The 19,994-nt window shown below is 46.4% G+C and overlaps 1 protein-coding gene across 1 annotated transcript in view; it reads right to left on the bottom strand.

Annotated features, from left to right (window-relative positions):
- Positions 1-15,665: 15,665 nt before the first annotated feature.
- The window catches only part of CLIC4 (chloride intracellular channel 4), a 33,725-nt gene continuing 29,396 nt past the window's right edge, over positions 15,666-19,994 (bottom strand). The window contains exon 6 of the mRNA XM_054802193.1: positions 15,666-19,917. Coding sequence (XP_054658168.1) covers positions 19,753-19,917 — 165 coding nt within the window. The 3' untranslated portion in view covers positions 15,666-19,752. The remainder of the gene's footprint in view (positions 19,918-19,994) is intronic.

A 19,994-nucleotide genomic window follows, 5' to 3' on the forward strand; every position in this document is an offset into this window, starting at 1 on the left:
TTGCTACATCACTGTGATCAGCCAAGTGTGCTAGCCAACGCTGCAACGCTGGGTGCAAAGGAAGCTCAAATTTAAAGCCGCCTTCTCCATCACCTTGGTGGGGCGGAGGTTTGGGTCCTCTCTGCTGGTGCTTGGGAGCTTCAGCCTCTGGTGCAGCGATGGCTCTGCAGGAGACACGGCTGGCAGATGAGCCCTATATTTTCCCCCCTGCAAGTGGAAAAAAAAGTCAATGCAGAGCAGCTGCGATGCCAGGGGAGATGCCGTGGGGTGACAGCACTGCTGAGGGACCCGGGGAACAGCCCGCGTGGCTGCAGGCACAGGGGACATGCAGGCAGCCCCACCCCCCCAGAATTAGAAGCAGAGTGTGAAGCTCTGGGGCAGGGGACAAACCCTGGCTCCCAGGGCTGATCTGCCCACGAGCTCTGCACCACAAGACAGCGCCGTCAGACGCCGTCTTAAGAGCAAATTCAAGTGGTTGGAGAAGTTGCCTCAGCCACTGATGAAGTGCAACAACTGACCACAGCCGGGCTCCTTGTCTGGGCCCAGCATTACGTAAAACAGGTTTGCTTAACTCCCCATCTCGGGGTATTTCTCCCTGCTCTGGTACCCAGGGAGCCAAAGGGGAGGGGCAGGTGCCTGAATTGCCTCCTAGCAGCCCCACTGACTATATATAGTGAGCCCAAGCTCTTAACTTAAGCCCCTGGGGGCACTGACTCATGAACAGAGGTGGATTAAAGTCGGGTGGCTGAAGCAATTACAGCCCCCAGCTGCCTGCCCCACCCCGGCCGGGAAGCTGCTGCCCCCACAGCGGCGATGGCTGAACCACACTTGAAGCAATGCCTGAACCGCCGTGTTTACAGGCTGGTGAATGAAAGCGGCGCTGGGTTCCTCTGCCGAGCCAGCCCGTGAACCGCTGGATCCACAGGCTCCACGGCGCGATGGCTGGCTGATTGCGCCGGCGGCCGGTGGGGTTTGCAGCCCCCGGGTACTGCCGGCACGGGAGGAGGCAGGGAGGCCGGTGGGGATGCAGCTGATGCACCTGCAGAAGAACCACTCTTGGAAATGACCTCTTGACTGTACAAACGGTGGTCATAACCCTGAGATCCCTTTTTCCTCGGCCAACGAGAAGCTGAGACCCTATACAAAAGTAAAGGAAAAAGCCGTGAGACTGAATCAACAGCCTCTGGTCCATCACTGAGCTGCTAAAAACCACGTCCCCACTCACCACCTTCCCTTCCCCAGTTTTTGCAGGTTTGGATGGCACTGTGGGGGCAGAACCCCCCCCTCGCCCGGGTACCTGCAGCCTGGTGTGGGACCAGGAGCTGGGGCCTGCCAGCACTGGGGGATCAGGGGTCACACAGGGTGGCTGGAAGTCCTTCAGAGAGGGATGGCAAACCCGCTTCTACGAGACTGAGGCGCTGCAAAGGTCTCGTGTGGGGTCAGCCGGAGAAGGAGAGCCAGGAACAGAGCTCCCAAAAAACATCCACTCTGCAAAGGCACTTTTGGGTGCCAGCTGGCTGAGTCTCCTGGGACGGTGTCTGATATGGGGCAGCATCTCCTGTGATCCTGCTGTGAGCTGGCTTGGACAGACATCGTTTCCAAGCTGAGCCTGTCCCAGCACACATCCGTCAAGCAAAATCCATACGATTATCACCACCTTTCCAGGCAGTTCCTCGAGTGGAGCAGAGAAATGATGGCAGCCAGGAATTGCATTAGACTCCCGAGGTGTTTACACAAGGCGTGGAAGCAGGAACGCTGCCTGGCTGTATATCTTCACGCCACACACAGGAGCTGCTCAAGTCACTTGAGCACAGAGCTAACAGCTCCGCCATGGGCCCAAATCACCACGTTAATGAGAAGAGTCATGGGATTTGCATCCAGAGGTCCCGCTGCAATGCAAACTAGTGCTCCATCGGGAAGCGAGTGGGATGGAGGCAAGCGCTTACCCGGAAGCAGCAGCAGATCGTTAGCACCCAGTGGGCTAACGCGTCCCCAGGGCATGGTGCAGAACCAGGAGGTCCTCCTGGCCTGCAAGAAGTCAGAGTGTCTTCATGTGCTGCTACGCCCAAGCTAACCTGCCCTAGCTGCAGGGGATACGACTCCAGCGCTGCCACGAGCGCCGCTTCAGGCAGCACGTCCTGGGGCAGCAAAGGGAGCAGGACCACCCTGCTTCAAGCACGCTGCACCCTGGGGATGGGCTCCTTGGACAGCAAGGCTGATGGAAACTGCTGGGGTGCTGAGGTCCGTTTGGAAATCAAGCTTCTCAAGTACTTCGGGAAGGGCTGAGAGCCTCTCTAAGAGCCCGTTGCCAGGACCGAGTTTCGGGAAACCCAGCCTTGGGCTCCTCTGAAAAACTGATTCTCAGGTCATGGCTAAGAGGGACTTGAATTTGTTACCATATATTTAAAAAATGCAGATGAAGAGGAGCCTGGGCAGGACAGATACACCTCGCTACAGGCGAGCATAAGGCAGCCTGTAATTAAAGGGTTCGACTAATTCTTCCCACGTTCAGGTCATCACTCAACTGCCCATCAAAGGACTTTGTCCTCAGAAGCTCAGCCCGGCCACTGCTCTTGAAATGGCTGTTCAGTCACAGGAGACGTCGGACAGACCCAGTGAACCGCCTGCTGATCAAATCAGGATGGGACATGCCACCACAGCGCTGGTGACCTTCAAGGATGGTATTCAGCTAGGTCAAATAACCAAAAAGGTCCGTTTTGGCACTAAAAATCTACATCCCACCATTGGAAAAGCAACCTCAAAAGTCTTCAGTAAGCAATACTGAGCTGTTCACAAAGTGATGCGCATCTTCAGAGGGCCACGAGAGATGGGAGATGGTCTTCCCAACACACAGCCATCCCTGGAGAAAGCTGAACAGCACCAAATTATTTTAAGGCCTCAAAACAGCAGCTGAAAAATCCGAGCGGATCGTTTCCTACTGGACATATTTGGGAATGTATTTATTTTATATCTCATGAAAAAATTCCAGGATGTAAGTGAGAAGCCAAGAGAAAAAAAAAAAAGAGGGGAGGGGGGAAAGTAAGAAAACAAATTTGAACCGGGAATGTTTTACGTGCAGTATTAAATCTCCAGCACACAATGAATCATGCAGTTCTTGGTCTAACAAGGAGGACTCCAGAAAGTCTGTAGTATGAAGGAGTCACTGGAGACTCTAAGAAATACGACAAGCTTGGTCCAAAGTGCACAAAAGAAGGGGGTTTTTTAGTAAGGGAAAAAGGAAAGAAAAGAAAAAAATCTAATGGTAAGAAAAAAATCTCTGAAATTACAGTCCTACAACAGCTTCATTTGTATAATCCTTCTCATACCCAGAAGCTGTTTTGCAGCGCTGAATGAGACCAGAAATAGATGACAAAATGCAACAAAAGCAATATGTATTTCAACTTTTGTTCCAGATCCAAAACGTGTGTTTACGGTGGGACAAGCGCATAGGTGAGCGAACGCGCTCACAAGCGAGTATGTGCATACAAATCACAGAGAAACAGGGCTGGAGCCCAAGGAGCCGCCGAACCTGTTCCCTCGCCCAAGGCATGCTGGTGTTTACATAGACAAACATCTGTCTGCAGTGCTTTAACACGTCCTTCACCCCCAGTGGTGGCGGTTCCCCAGCCTGCTGAGACGACGGGAGATTTTTCCGAACATCTAACTCGAATATGCACTTTTTGTTTCCTCTCCCCGGGACAGCAGTTCCCCTCCGCAGCTCCCATCTGCAAGGTGGGGGGGGAAGATTTGTGCCTTTTTCCAGTCCATGTTTCTCTAGACAATCCACCGATTCCCTTCGTGCATCCTGCTCTAGGCTCCTCGTCTCTCCCTTCTATGAAATTCCAGAAGTAGCCACTTACCTCTGAGGTTTGACCTTGCAGCCTCCAGCCCTGAGTTCCCAGCTTGGGGCAGACGTGCACAGGAGAGGACAGCATGAGGTGGTGCAGAAACACCTGAGGAAAGCCTCTGCTCTCCCCAAGCTCCAGCACAGCCTTCTCCCGTCTCTTCCCATGCTCTGTTTGAGCTGGGCAAGGCAGGAGCGACATTCCTCTCTTTAGGGCTGGAGATCGTAACAGACGGATCTGAAGGAAGATCTGGTGTGGTTGTGAGACAGGTTTGGGTCTGGAAAGAGGGTACGTGTGTTCAGCCAAAAGCTCTCCCAGACCTAAGGTGCTCGAGAGCTGCAGCAGCGATGCTAAGCATGCACAAAGACAGAGCTGCCTCCAGCACTTGCAAAGCCAGAAACCGGCATGGAGGACAGGCCGCTGCCCCGCAGCAAACCTGAGCCCCTTGACTATGGTTCCACCATGGCTCCCCACCGTCCTACAGAGACGTTGCTTTATCTGGTACCTGTACGTAGCTGCTCCTGCCCTGTGGCACAGCAGCACTTTCCCATTCCTGAGGAAGGAAGCAAAGAGTCATGTTTATCTCCCGACCTTCCCAGACCACTGCCACCCAGCTCAGGACCTGGTTGCCCCTTTCTTCTCCAGAGAAAAAACATGGGATCTGCAACAGCAACAGGCAGCTGTGCATCTTGCAAAGAGAAATCCCTCCTGCAGGGACCACGTGTGTGCCAGGGGGGCTCAGACAAAGAGCGGCTAAACTCCACAAGGAACTTGCCCACACATCGACCGGCCGGGGCGAGCCCAAAACCTCCAGCCTCCCTTAGTCAAAAGCAGCAATGTCAACAGAGGAATGTCTCGCCTTGCCCAGTCGCACCAAACTCCAACTGGAGCGATTAATCTTTACAACATGTGGAAGGAGGAATGCACAAGTCAGCAAGTGAGCAGGGCAGGTGGAGGAGTCTCCAGAAAGGAGGGGGGGCTGCCTTTTTGCCCCCCCCCTTTTTTTTATTTTTTGGTAGAACAACAGATTGCAGGAAGCAAAAGATCAACCTGTCAGCTTGGCTCAGCCCAGCGATCAGTCTGGTGCTTCACAAGCAGTGAAACACTTTGCAGTTTTGCTCCATTACCACCATGGCAGGGCTGTTCTGGGGAGCTCGCTCGCTTCTCGAAGCAACTTTGATGCAGGATGGATACCATAAAAAAATGGGGGAGGGGCAGAAAGCTTAGCCCAGGGGCATGCACAAGCACAGCAAACTCATTCCTTGGCCTTTCATCTTGCCTTAATAACATGCTCTCTGTGGCATCTATAGAAACCTGCTAATAGCAAAGAATACAAGCTCGTCTAAAACGTGAATCCAATTTCTCTGCATATTAATGGCTGCGATGGAGCCCAGGGAGCGCAACGTGAGGACAGTTATCCAGCTGGAGAGCAGGAACGAGAGTCTTCGAGCAGCTGCTGTGGTTACCAATGGCATCCACAGCGTTTAAGCTCTCCTTGCTTGATTAGATGGGAAACAGGAAGAATTATTGCTTTGATAACACCCAAGGTACCCAGCTCCAGGGAAACTCCAGGGAAGCTTCTAGAGCTTCACCACGGGAATTTCCTACACACCTGAGAGGAAAACCTGGTATCCCAAACCATTGCCGTGGCCAGGGCGAAGGGCATCGGCAGCAACCACTACCACATGGGCTGGGACGGCAAGGACCTTCCACACTGTCCTAAACTGAGCTTTTATCCCCCATGATGTGACACTAGAGGGCACCATCAATGTCCAGCATTGAACAGATTCAAAGAAAGGCCTGACAGACTCCTGGGCCTTGGTTTTTCCAAACTCACCATGTCAGATAATTCTGTATTCCCGTGGACAGGGCTAATTCAGTATTAAAAAAAAAAAAAAAAGTATTTCTGCATGGAAGAGGCTCCCACATGGCCCTTGTCAGGTGGAGGAGGCAGCAAGGGCTTGTGGTGCAGCACCAGGCACCAACTCCGGGAAGCTGGGTTTAATACCTGTCCCATCTATTCCCAGGAAAACAGGGACATGAAACCTTCAGATCTCACTGTTACAGTCTTCCTAGAAGGGGCTGACAAGTGCCACAGGAGGGATCAAGGAGTGGGGGGTACTTTTCTTCTCCATCAGTTCTCCTTTGGCCCTAAAGCCTCCCTGCACACCTGCAATGGGGACCGTCTTTGCTTCAGAGCTCCAGCAACCCCATTTCCCTTAATGACCACAATCGTTGTCATTAATGACTAAAGTGGCATAAAAGCCACATCCCGTGGGCAGGATGGGAGCCCAGCAGCAGAGGTCATTTCAGGAGCCCAAACGCAGCTCTGCTAATTAGCATTGGCCACTACGCAGACAGCACACAGCAAGAGGAACAACCCGAGTATCCAAACATGCTTCGTGATCCTCAGTGGGGATCCGCTGGGGTGAGCCAAGGACACGCTTTACGGGAAAGAGATGGTCTTAGAATGCCACAATAAGAGGCACTTGTCCCACTGGCCTGCTTTGTAGGTTTGGAGAGAGACATCACACAGCCTTCAGCTCCCTGGGGTCCTTCAAAAACTATGCCGCATCTAGAGCTGTGGTTTGTCCAGGTTGCAGAGCTGTCTCAGTGTGTCTGTGGCATTTGGAGAATGCCAAATTTTGGATAACTCCTACAACAGCAAACAAACATTCATCCATGTCCAGTGTTCTTCACTTGTTGGATGAGGAGGGATCCAAAACCACCAAAAGCACAGAAAAACACCAAGAAGAGTCCTGACATCCATCTCCGGTCATTTCTGACCTGCATCCTCAGAAGTGCGAGACACAGGTCAGCACATTGGAGGCGTGGCACGGATCCTACAACATGGGGACAAACATTCTCTAAGTCAAGCCCAAATGCATTCACACTGTTAAAATGGGGTCAGAACCGAGCATTATGGCTGTTTCATTTCCTTCGTTCTCTACCTCTCCAGAACTCAAATGTTCCCCAGTGTTTCTCTATTCTCCTGTCTGGAGCACGAAGAAAAAGCAGCAGGATGTTGTAGGAGGGCAGCGAGAGCCACCAAACCCTGGGTGGGGGGAATGGAGCAGCCTCAGAGATGGTCCCCAACTCAGGCAGGACCTGGGCCACGCTGCTGCTCCCCGGGGAGCTGCCGGGGAGATTCCCTGAGCCGAGGCTGACCTCCACAGGCCAGCTGGATCATAACAGCCCCGTGCTCCTCCTCGGGACCAGGAGCACTAGGAAAATATTTCCAAACCATGCAAACAGAAATAGGGCCCTTTCCCCACCAAAACCAACCCTGTGTTACCAAAGCAGTGGGCACCTACGGGATCTGGGACCGCCTGCCTCATGTCCCAGTAAGGACGGCTCCGTAGGGGAGCTGCCAGCTCAGGACACAGGAGCTCCTGGGCTTGTTTCTCCTCTCCATCTTCCTGATACATCCAGGACTTCTTCCTGTGCATCTCCCCTACTGCTGCCTTCCCTTGTTCCAGAAATTAAGAGTTTATAAGAGACATGGATACTACAGAAATGGAAGGTTCACAGCAATTCATTACGCTGTTGGTCTAACGAGGCTTTCCCAGGACCCTGCGGACCCTTGTAGCGCACAGAAGAGAAAGCAGTACTTCAGAGCCAGAAGCAGACCCAGGAGCGCCGATTCCCCAAGATCCATGTCATCTGCTCAGAACAGGCAAGAGTAAGCAAGCACTGTTTGCACCTTTGCACTAATGCAATGCCCAGAAGGGCTTATCCTATCTCTAGTTAATCAGCAGGGCAGCAAACACTGAGGATTTGGGTTTTGGCTAAAAAAGAATAGATAGATTTCATCGGTGTAGCTGATATCGAGGCTTCCTTTTCCAAGATGGTCTGAGCAAGCAATGTGTACGCCCTGACAAAGAGCAAAGTCATCCCTGGAGGGCAACAGCCGCTCCGAAGCCTCCTGCCTTGCTGAGGTTTTCACTAACAGCTGCTGATCTGAATTCCTAGACGCAGCATTTGCCTCCTCAAAGCCTTGGGTTTGTCTGGGTGTTAGCGCCAAATCCAAGAACTCTCTGGCGTCCAAGCGGATCTGCTTTGCCCTCCACACACACCAGCAGCCACCAGCTTCCCCACGGCACAGCATGTGACAGGAACAGAAAAGCGCCGGCCCCAAGGAGCAGTGCATGGCAGGAGCAGTGGGCAATTTCCCCACAGAAGGGCAGTTGTAAGTTGGTGATGCTGGGGAGGACTTCAGAGCAGGAAAAAATCAAAAGAAGGATTATTCAGAGACTAATTTTAATGCCTGGAGGAGAGCGAGCAGAGCAAAGCCAACGAAACCGGCAGGAACAAGCGAGTGGTTTGCAGGTCTGAGACATTTATGTGAGGACGTTGGCCAGATGTGACACGAGCTGCTCTGTGTCCCTCCACCCCACCCCACTGCTTTCCCTGAGCCCAGCCCATGCTCTGACCAAAACCTTGGGGTCCTTGCTGAGCCCCGTGTTCCAGCGCCCATGCTGTGACAGGTTCTCTCAGAGCTACGCAAAGCGCTGTCACTGAGATGGTAACAACCTTCCTTCGGAAGGCTTTGGAGCAGCTGCATCCACAGCACAGCATGTGCCTGTCAGAGGCAGGTTTTCTCTCCCCCACTGCCACTACGAGTGGGAACAAGCAATACCCATGGGAAAACAGAGCCTCTGACAATGCGAGGGCAAAGACCTTCTGACCGTTCTGCCACGATGCCATCGCCCCTCTCGTGGGTAACTGGACTTTTTGCCCTGCGGACCCATCACTTCTTTTCTAGCGGCAGGCCAGGAAGGAGACATGAAAAGACTCATTCAGGAAGGCGCCTGGCAGACAATTTGATGTACCGACACATTCTGCAGAGCCAAGTGTTTACACTGAAGTGAACTCTGTACAGATATGCACTCTAGGCTGGGCAGAGATCAGGATCACAGCAAGGGTGTAAATAAAATTATGAGTGTAACATTGATTCCAGTTTGCCCACTAACAATGTTCCCATTCACTTAAGGAAACGTTCCCAGGAATCACTCCTATTTGCTGTCTGGCAATTCAAGCCACGTTTTTCTCCTCTGTTGAACCAACACTCCTGATAAAACAGGGAGCCTTCCGGCTACTATCTCCATGTAAAGATACAAAGAGACCTCACCTTTCATTGCCTGTTCCAACCAGACGGTGTGGCCAAAGCGGGGATCTTGGGGAATCTGGATTCCTGGATTCCTTCCTGGCCCTTCTGCAAACTGTGGGAGAGGCACTCCACCCTCTGGATGCAAAGGGGGGGCCCTGACATGCGCCACGCTCCATTGAAACGGGTGCATTTCTAAGCTCAGCTCCCTGTGGACGTGATAAGATCAATCCTTGGAAGCAGCGTAACCACAGCAGGACAGCACTGCACCTGGGTTGTTTAACCTATATACAGCACTCCAGATGCAGCTTCACCCCCTTGGGTCAGGTCAGAGCTGGGGATCTCTCCTCCAGGCTGTGCTGCACGATGCAGACATGCACTGGGTGACTCACACGAGGGCACCCAGAGAGTCAGCAGCAGAGCCAGGTACTGCGCCCAAAAGCGAGTAACCTGGAGGGACCCCCAACGAAGCTGTGAAGCTCAGCTATTCTTGGGAACCAGTCACGACTTGCCTTGGTTTCAAGGCCTTCTCTTATCTCTTGCAGCAACTTGGGCTCATTGTGAAATCTTACCACTGGAGATGTTAACAGCCAGGATTTATGGCTTCTGTAGTTTCCCTTTAATAGCTTCAGCTGGGGAAGCGCTGGCGAAGGATGAAAGATGCTGGTACGGGATGGATGTCAGGAGAAGACTTCAAAGACTTCCAATACATTGAGCCGCGTTATGATACTCGGGATCCTTCTCCTACAACCATCCAACACTTCCAGGAGCCTCTCCCTTCTTAAGCACAGGCTTAACCATTTGGACCCACAGTTGAGCACCTGCATCTCAGCTCTCGAGGCTCACAGGCAAGATTCTGCCCTGAGAGACCCCGTTCAGTTGCTCCCAGCAAGCTTCCCATTGCCTACAGCACATCACACAGCAGTACATCTCCTCCTTACCCCAGAATTCCCCAAATCCTTCCCTCCTGGAGACACTATGAACCACCATCTGGCTCAGACCAATGCAGTAGCCACTACAAAATCCAGTCTGCAGCAAGAAGTTTCATGGGAAAGTTGAGCAAGTTCTGCCATAATGAGTACCTAGCCATAAAGAAAGTCTTGTCTGGAGGGGAAGGACAGAGCGAGCCTGAGAAGGGATTTTGCACACTAGTATCTATGGATTGCGTTGCCCTGTGGGCTAGTCATGCTGTGAGAACATTTGCTCATGTGCATCTTTCACTGCCCACTGGTACAAAAGGATCTCAGACTAACTGAACTGGTCTGTCACACTCTATGCCTGGAGGGCAGGTAGCTGGGCCCAGGGACAATCTCCATCCTGTGAATTGCTTGCAAGTGTGCAAAATTTCTCTCCTCAAGGAACCTAGCAGAGAATTCACCCAATGGACAGAGCAGCATTATTTCACACTCCTTCCCATGACAAGTTTTACTGCATAGCTGATTCTGGCTCAAAGTCCAGAAAACACTCTTAAGTCAGTTAGACTCCCTTGAAGAAATCTCACACCGAACACTTCAAATCCGCCAACCCCTTGCATGATGCCTGCAGTAAATGCGCATGTGCTGTTGTATATCTGATTCTTAGGCGAGTGGGTGCAGCAAGACAAAGAGCCAACCGCTGCCTTAAAAAAAAAAAACAACAAAACAAAACCCCAAAAAACCCCCAAACACCCAAAACACAAACTACAGGAACTCCCAGTCCCTATATAAGAAATATTGCCTGAGGAAATTAAAACTAAGAAGTAGCTGAAGCAGCATATATCTGCCTACACTTTAAACCCACATACACAAGCAGGAGCTGTAAAAGCTCTCAGCATTTTCCTGCCCCATGTCCTTGCATGGTGCACCCTGGCTTCACATGCTTGTTTGTCACAGGTAACTCCACCCAGCATGCAAACAGCAGTTTAAGTTGTCCAGGTGCCCTGAATGACAAGAAGAAAAGCACAAGCTTCATCATTCAGTTTTGTTTCACACAAATCCACAGCAGGAGCCCATGGATACAGATCAACCCATCCAGATCAAATGAAAAAAATTCAGCTACAAGCCACAGAATCGGTATGAACGCTAACGCAGCTTTGTTACACTGATGTAACTTCATTTCCAGTGAGCCAGCAAAGCAGATAAACAGAAGTCATTGCGACCAGCAGAGCTAATAAAAGCCAATTTCCTTAGGGCACATACCCTTGTCCTCAAGCACCCCTCTCTGCTGCAGCAACCTCAGCTCCCCTCTTCACCCCACGAGCCTCCTGACACCAGGCAAGGTGCAGCAGTGCCATGACTTGTCTGGAGCTACACACGTGGTTAGGCTGAGCTCTGCTCTGCAAAGGGTCTTCATTTAGATCTCAAAGGGAGATGATTCTCCATCATACTTTCATCTTTAACTTTCCTCGTTGGTACCTAGATGGAACACACTTCCAAAACCTTTTAAAGGAAATTACTCCCCTTTTAAGAAATCTAAACTGAGACACTACAAACAGAAACAGCTTGCCCAAAACAGACAAGAAATGAACTCACAGCCTAGAGTTAAGTCCAGGGAACTATTGCCTAGACCACCCTTCTCCCTCTATACTCTTCCCAACAAGAACTTCACCCCAGAAACAACCTCCAATGATTGTCCAGCTACAGAGTAATAGCTTGACTTGACGGCTGTCCACAGGGCCCAGCTCTACTGCTTTTTGTTTAAAGGCAGTGTCCAGGAGTTTAAGTTCTTCTTGGAAAGCCGTGCACATGCAGCATGACATGTACAGAGAAGCTGGGTCTCTGGGAGAAGGCTGTGCTTGTAGCTACCGGGCACTGGGCTGACTGCAGCTGCCTGCCTCGCCAGGAGGCTGGAGCAGGCTGCTCTGTGTTAAAAACAGGAGCCAGCTGCAGCTGTGCATCACACAGCAAAGGCTGTGGCAAACCCATTTCTGTGACCCACAGTCCCATCTTCCTAATGGGAAGGACTGGAACAGGAGGCTTGAAATGCGCATCAGACCAGAGAACCCCCCTCAGCGCTGAGCTCTGCCTTCCAGGCGCCTCTCGTAGTTGACTAAGCTCCCTCCTCAGCACATTATCAAACCTCCTGCCTTTGAGTGGTTTACTATTAACAGTAGCTTCTCACAATCAGCTTTTTAAATCGCATGTAATTTAAAATTTTGCCATGTTCTACATCTAGAGTTCAGCATTATAAATGCTTTCTCCTCTACCCTGCATTCAACCAACGCATGGACACAGAAAGCCATTTTTAACCAGCATAACCTTCAAACCCATTAAGAGGAGCAGTATCGCTTTAATCAGACTCTCTAAAATAAGAATTCCATGTGCAAACTGACAAAGTCATTCTCCTAGGTCCTGCCAAGCCCTTTGCCGTAGGCAAAGGAGTTGAGACGTCCCTTAGCACCAATTTTGTTTGTTTATTTATAAAGTTCACATGTTTGATCTTTGTTTAGCAACTGTTTTCATCTCTCTGTCCGGTGGTAAGAACACAGCAGTTCTTCTCTTGAGTCAAAGAATCATGAGTTCTCTTTTTCCAGCTCTGGAAAGCATCCAGCATCAGCTTTGAGAGCTCATCAGAAATTTAGCAAGACCAAGTACAGTAGGATCTGCAGGAAGAAGTGTTGCTTACCTCCAGACTTTTCAGGTCTCACACACAGTTAAAAGCCAGACTCTTTAAGTTGCCTTAAGTTTATTACTTTTCAGAAATTATCTCATGACACTTGACTAATTTACCTCCCCCGATCTCTGGTTACTTTTGAACACTGTGATCACGACCCCAAATTGCTCAGCCACCACGCACTTTTGGCAGTCTTGGAAAAATATTAACCCAGACTAAAGAGCTTTGTTATTGCCGGTGTTGCTGCATTTTTTTCATTAGATATTAAGCTGCTTTAAGTCTCACCACTATGCCTACTGACTTCAGGAGACCACCACAAAACCAAGCATTTGGGTGTGAACTATTCACCAGTTCAAGGTGAATCTTGCTTTTGCAGAACCAGTTCAATGAAGAAAGTAAAGCCCTTGAGCAGCAGTTCCTAAATGTTTGTGATTAAAGGCCAGTCAACTTCTCATGGACCATTCACCCTGTTAACACTATCCCCTGCTTCATATAAGCCCATCCAAAGCTCTCCTTGGCCTCCTGGACCACCTATGATCCACTGAGAGGAGTTTGGGAACCACTAGAGTTAAACATATTCTTGATTAATGAGTCACTCCATCCACCCTTTCTCCTGGAGACTTTCAGAGACAGCAAAAATGTTCAGACATTCAGCTCATACTCAGCTTTCATTGTAATGAGTGTCCAAAAGCCCTCAGGCAACCACGTCAAATGAGTTCCTTTTCCATCCCACTGAATACAAAGGTTTGTCCAGGTTTCTCCTTCCTTCCATAAAGATCCCAACTACCCTCTGACAAATTGGTTTATTCCTACACCAGCAAGTACTCAACAGAAGAGAGATACTTGCAGGGTCTCCTCAACCTTTTAGCTACTGTATTTTGCTGCTGTTTATAAGAAAATTGAGTTGAGGAAGTAATTAGAAAATTGTTTCTGGAATTTCCACAGCATAGTGAAGCTTTTAGCAAATAGTATGTTTTAGCCTGTTTGCAATTAAAAAAAAAAAAATGGAGTTCTGATAAAGCATGCTAACTGCTAAAGGAATGAACCAAGAAAATCAGATCAACCTTCTGAAATGTGTGCAAAAAAATGGAACACTGCTAACGAAACGCTAGTTAATTTCTAGGAACTTGTTAGTGAAACATCACAAAAATAAGTTGATGAGTATCTAACATGGTATTTCCAAGCCAGGTGCCAATACTTCAAGGCTAGTGCCATTAAAAACACATCTCAAGGTGAACCAGTGCTCCAAGATCACTAGATCTCTACCTGCCTTGGTACCAGAGACTGGCGGCAATTCCAGTACATTGTTAGGCTCCCTTAGAACAGGGCAGAGTACAAACGGACAGAAAACAATCAAATAGAACTGGGGTCTAGCTAAAGCATGTTCATGTTGGGGGGATGGACAGGACACGAGAGAAGGGTGACATGCTTCACAATAGTCACAGCAGTTCTCAGCCACTGCTGCTCTCGGTCCTTATGATGAAGTGAACAGATACCATCTGCTTCCACAATTACTACTTATCACAGTTTAGGGAGTCCAGATCCTAAACCACTGGAGTTCATTACAAATCTGGAAACTAGTTTTCCCTGAGAACATGGCAACATTGTTGGAGAGGTAAGCCAGAGCTAGGGATCCTGGGTTCAAGCCAAGTTCAAAATTATTTGGATCAGAGCTGTCCCTGAGAACAGGGAGAAGGCAGCAGTCCGAAACAAGTATGAAACATTCAGCCTCACCTAGCTCCCCTCAAGCTCTGAAATTCTTTCCATTGCTCGCAGTCAGCAGCTACATGGAACTGTTTGGGAGTGGGCTCCATAGCTTTCACTGAAGCCAAAATCCAGCTGTTCCTTGCTAGGACATCCAGGAGGAACCTTCCACACCAGGGCAGTCACCTGAAGTATCTTAAAAACAAAATCTAGCAAAAAATAGAAGGGTTATTAGCTAGTCAAAAGCAGCTCTTGCAGCAAATCCTAGTTACATAAAACACTTATGGCACATCCTAAGACCATTGCATTTGACATGCAGGACGAGCATCATCTTCCCAGCTCAATGCTATTCTCTTTGGGTGTGCTCTTCACACAAGGAGGGTGTTGCATTACCTTCTGGTCCACTCTGTTACTTTTCATGGAAGTACGTGACCAAACTCAAACAAGTTTTGCAAATCTCACCGTAAAACTCACCTCTGATCACAAACCTTGCCATCAGTACAAGGAATATAGTGATACAAGTATGTAATCCTACCAAGGGTTTAATTGCTGGATTTGCTACTACTACAAGCACGTCTTACTTTCCTGCAGATGCTCAGACTCTAGACTACAGGCTCCAGGAATGTCTTCTGGATTCCACAAATTTCCTTTCAAAAACAAAAAGCAACCTCCAGATACACCTCAAACACTCATAAGACAGACAAGAGATTGATGTGATAAAGCTTAGGAAGTTTTGAAGAAAACTTCCACTAGTGGCTGGTGGTCTTTGCTCTGAAGACCTAGTACCCAGTTAACATACTCAAAGCAAAAGCAAGGGTGTACGGTGTTTACCATAGCTAGTTGAGACAGATTTGAAAGCAAAAGACAGTAAGGAAACACGGCTGAAACTCAGAATAAGAGCACTGAGTCTGAAACAGATGAATTCTGTAGACAGGATCAATTCAGTCTCAACTCGTGAAATGGCTATTTAGTGGATTATGTAGGTGTGAACAAGTTGAACCAAACATAAGAAATTTTTTGATGTCTTTTTAATCAATTTTCACAGTTTAACTATGAAAACCTAGTATTCCACAGAAAAGCAAGCCACCAAAATTTATATTCTTAAGAGTTTCCACTTAAAATCTGGAAGGAAAAAAAAAAACCTTTTCATAATTTCTGTAGGAGAAGTCATTATTCCTCAACTCATTCCTAATTTTAAGCAAGTTCTTAACTTTGTTAAGGGGCACAACAGCTAGTTATAATGCTAGAAACAACACATATTCTGCCCTAAATCTCACCACCACTGAAAAGAAACCAGAAGGCCAAAAATTGAGAATATAATTACTACAAAGTTTTTTTCTGTAGTTTAGCACACCACATTCCAGTTGTAGCTTACACATGTGAGAACTGTAGCCTTCAGAAATAAGAGAAAGATCTGCTTGGTAGTGAAAATATAATTTTATTTTTAACAATAGCTGCCAGCAGTATACTGGTATATCTGTAAAAGATGTTCCAGAGAGTGAAAGACATAAGCAAACTACAATAAATTCTATCAACTCTTCAAGTATTTCTACACACAATGCTCCAATTCTTGATGTCCTGTCTTGGGAGTCTCGATATCCTGTTCTGCTCCACTATTCTCCCATCCCTCCCACTCCCTCCAGAAACAAAATGTAATAGTTGGTGGCACAGGTTCTGAGGCAGATTAAATATTTTTCACTTGGGATAAAGCCTTCTTCTAAAAATATTAATTGGATGTGCTCAGATAGTACTCTGAGTGGCAAAGAGTAAAAAAAAAAGTTGACTGTACTTAGCCACTTTTTGTTCTACATTGAGATAGGCATCAGTGGGTTTGGCTCAAGCATCTTCAATTTATTCATGTCTGTGTTCCTTTGATACGAAATGCTAATTTGCTACTTTAGCATAAAAACTTGATTACATCTCTCTTCTTATCATGGAACTGCAACTCTCAATCAGTTTAGACATGCCCATTGCGGAAAAAACATCAATTTTATGGGAAAATGTAAACGTACAAGCTACATGGCTGTGACTGTCCGTGTGGGACATTTACACAAACCAGCAGTGAACAGTAGATGGACAGGAAAGCACTGGAGTGCGTGAAATCGTTTCAGAAGTTCACATGCCTCCTGTTCAACAGGCAGCTCTTACACATAAGGAATCTCTTCAAGAAGGAAAGCTTTGTTAAAGGGGGAAAAAAAAAATCATGCATATACTATTATCTGTTCTCCCACACAAAACCAGGGTGAAGATGATGGATTTTCCCTTTATGTTCAGGAAATACATAAGTCACCTGTTTTAATAGGAATTTAAGCATATTTCAGCTTGAGAATAAAGTAAGTTATTCAGCATGCTAATACATGCAACCAACTTGCAAACTGGAATGCCTACTTGAAAGGGTAACTGCTGTTTTTAAATTGTAGAAGGGGCTAGAAGCATCATTTTAAATTTAAACAGGGGGTAGATTAATTGCTGTTTGATGAAATTAAAAATGCATTCAAAGATCAGATTGTAAACAAGTTGACAGAAGTCAAGAATTTACATAGTTATGAAAGGGCTTTTTTAATTAATGTAGCGCTGGTGATTGGGGCCAGATGAAAGTGCTCTACCCACACCAGACGCTAAGCCTTTTACACACCACCCTAGCTACACTCTGCTCTTCTGAAGGGATCACCTCCAGAGGTGAAAGCTGCTGGCTCTCCATTAGATTCCCGGCCTCTGCTGAAGCCAGCAAGAGCCTGGCCAGCTCCTGCCACAACACAACAAAATAGGAAGCCTAAAAGATACCAACTCCTTTCACACAGGACAGTTAACAGCTATCATATGATAACCGCCTTAGAAATTGCTAACCTGGTCCTCATTTGAATTACACCTCTAAGGGAAAGGCTCCGACGCTCAATACTCCATTGTACTGAGATAAGAAATCCATTAGTTACAGCAAGAGCTTTAACTTTGTTTACAAGCTTTCAGACACAATCATTAAAATACTTAATGCTGAATATAATGTATTACAATTGTCTGAAGATTGCCTAAAAAGTAGAGAGAATATATTATCTATAAAAGACAACAAGCCTGGTATTTTAACAAGTGAAGTATTTGTGTGCATTGATATGCAGGCAGCGCGCACTAGTAAACTGCATGAAAGTGTTTTCATGCTCTTATGCATGTAATTGCCTGGTGTACTGAAGTGTGCACGCAATGGCTAATTTGCTTTTAAAAGAAGGAGCAAGGCCCCATTGCTACAACCTCAGACAACTTCCAAGGGCCATCCTGATCTAGGTTATAAAGCAGAGTTAAAAATTTAACAAAGCTATGCCCACAATCACATTGCTTCCTATACTTTTGTTTTTAAGGGTTAACTATACGATGGCAAAGAGCACCAAACCAATGAGGGTTGTTGGGTTTTTACCCTATGTGTCATTAAAAATGTTGTTCTCTAACAAAAAAGGAAGTCATTCCTTTTTCTAGATGTCACATTGTAGCAAAGACTGAATCCCTACAGAGGATTATTATGGCTGAGAAACTTTATTCAGGGTGAGAATGTGATACTAAAATACAGTAATTATTAAAAGGCTACAGTTAAGTTTTTCCTAACCAGGTCGCTCTGCAGAATTTTCTTTCTGTCCCTAAACACCTCTGTAATAAATCATAACAAGGTCTAAGTGTATCTATGCTTGTCTTCAAAAGACATGTAACAGGATTGCTAACTGCCTTTATATTGGAGTTCTAGCTCTAGGAAGGCAAGACAAGGCACCACAAGCCATGTACACAAATATGGGTTTTTTTTACTCTACTGCTGCTATGTCAAACTAACTTCATGGGTATATAAAGTAGCAAAAGCAGGATGCTTAGAAAAGTCAGGCTGGTTTTCATAAAGCCAGTGCTTACCAAAAAAATTAGTGTATAAAAGTGTTTATGTGAGCATTTCCATGTTATTGCAGAATGTTAAATATTCCAAGAACAACCTACCAGGAATAGCACTTTCCAGCTTCTAAAATCAGTTAAATAGAAAAGTATCTTTACAAAAAAAATAGGCATATAAGTCTAGCATTCTTTGGAGTTGTTTATGATGGTCTTTTAAAAATAACCTAGCGGTTTATTTCATGCAAAGTCATTAATTTTAAACAAGAAAACTATTCCCTGGTTTAGAAATATTTGAAAATTGCTTTTAAAAAAATTGCAGTGCTATTCCTCAGTGTTGCTGTAAAAAGATTATGTATAGTAGTGCAATGATTATGATTATGCAAAATTGCAGTCCTGGTGCACAGACAAGCAATTAGGATAAATTTAATGTAAAGGATTGGATTTCAAACACCATTTCTTTACAAGAGTAATTAATAGATTTCCTTTCAGGAAAAAATGCATACTATAATTTAAGGCAAATGTTAAAGGTCACTTTAGCTTTCTTCAGGAAAGAAATAGCTTAAAAAAGTTCCCCAAAAGACTCCCACTTTAACAACTATCAGTGTCAGTCTTGCATCACTAATCATTGCACTGCTATTCACCATATTCAGTAGCTATTTACCAACTAGGACACTAACGTTTACATGTACTTTGTTTATGAGAGCACAGATTTTGTAAGTAAATATCACCAGAAAGACCTATACAAAATAAAGGCTCTTAACTACCAAAAAGAAAGCCACTTGCAATTTTTAAGGTGAACAGATGGCAAGCATCCAGTTCTTCTGGTTTCACAATGGTAAAGAGCATCCTGACAATTATTCGTTTGCTGCAACTCAGAATTTGGGACAAATGTAGGTTGTTGCCAATTTAAAAAAAAAAAAATTGGGGTTTTTTTTTTTGATCTCGTCCAGCTCTTGAAGACACAACTAAATACTAACTCTGAACTGCAAGCTTCCTGCTATAGCGCTCAAGGCTAGATTCAAACTTCCCTGATGTCTGAGGTCATTCAAATCCAAGTTTCACATTTGAGTTCATTCTCAACCGTTACTGTGATTTCAAATCCAAGAGAATATTTTTTTTTAAAAATTGTTGCCAAATATTCTGCAAATGGCTCTTTTGGATAATAAGTTCCCTTACATATAGATGTAAGTAGGATAGACAAGCAGGTACAGTTCAACATGTGACAGATACGACAACTGTGTATAGATCTTCTGGAAAAGCAATAAATTCCAAAATACATAAATATTCCTTGTACCATATAGCAAAACAGTATCCTAAACCAATTCGTAGACAGGGACCAAATGTTCGCAAAGAAAAGTAATAGGGGCAAGATAACCCTTCATACTGAAAGAATCTAGTTACCCCAGTGCAATATTAACGTAACTGCATTAATGATATTCAAACTTGCTGTGAAAGGAGGTAAGGAAAAACAAGCCTATAATTAAGTCTGCAAACTTTAGGTAATTACTGTACCTGGTCTATCCACCATAACTTTGAATAACTGCAAGTTCATGCAAAAAAAATTGCTATCTTATATGAAAAGAGCAGTCTGTTAGAAGCAATGTTATGGAATATGCAAGAAGTCATCTCTTTTGCAAGTGCTGTTTACTTAGTGAGTCTCTTGGCTACATCACTGTAAGCTATTTCAATTTCTTTGTCTCCAGGACAGGTATTGGTGAATTCATCTCTGCTATAAGCATTCGTCAGGTATCTCCAAATCCCTGTCATTTCCTTGGGAATCTCAAAGTTGCGGTATTTTTTGGCCACCACCTAGAACAAAAGAATTAGATTATGAATTTACATTGTTCAATGTAAACCACACTTGCATCCCTTGTCACTCTCTTGTT

The sequence above is a fragment of the Grus americana genome, chromosome 23, assembly GCF_028858705.1.
Source record: "Grus americana isolate bGruAme1 chromosome 23, bGruAme1.mat, whole genome shotgun sequence".
In the NCBI taxonomy this organism is placed as follows: Eukaryota; Metazoa; Chordata; class Aves; order Gruiformes; family Gruidae; genus Grus; species Grus americana.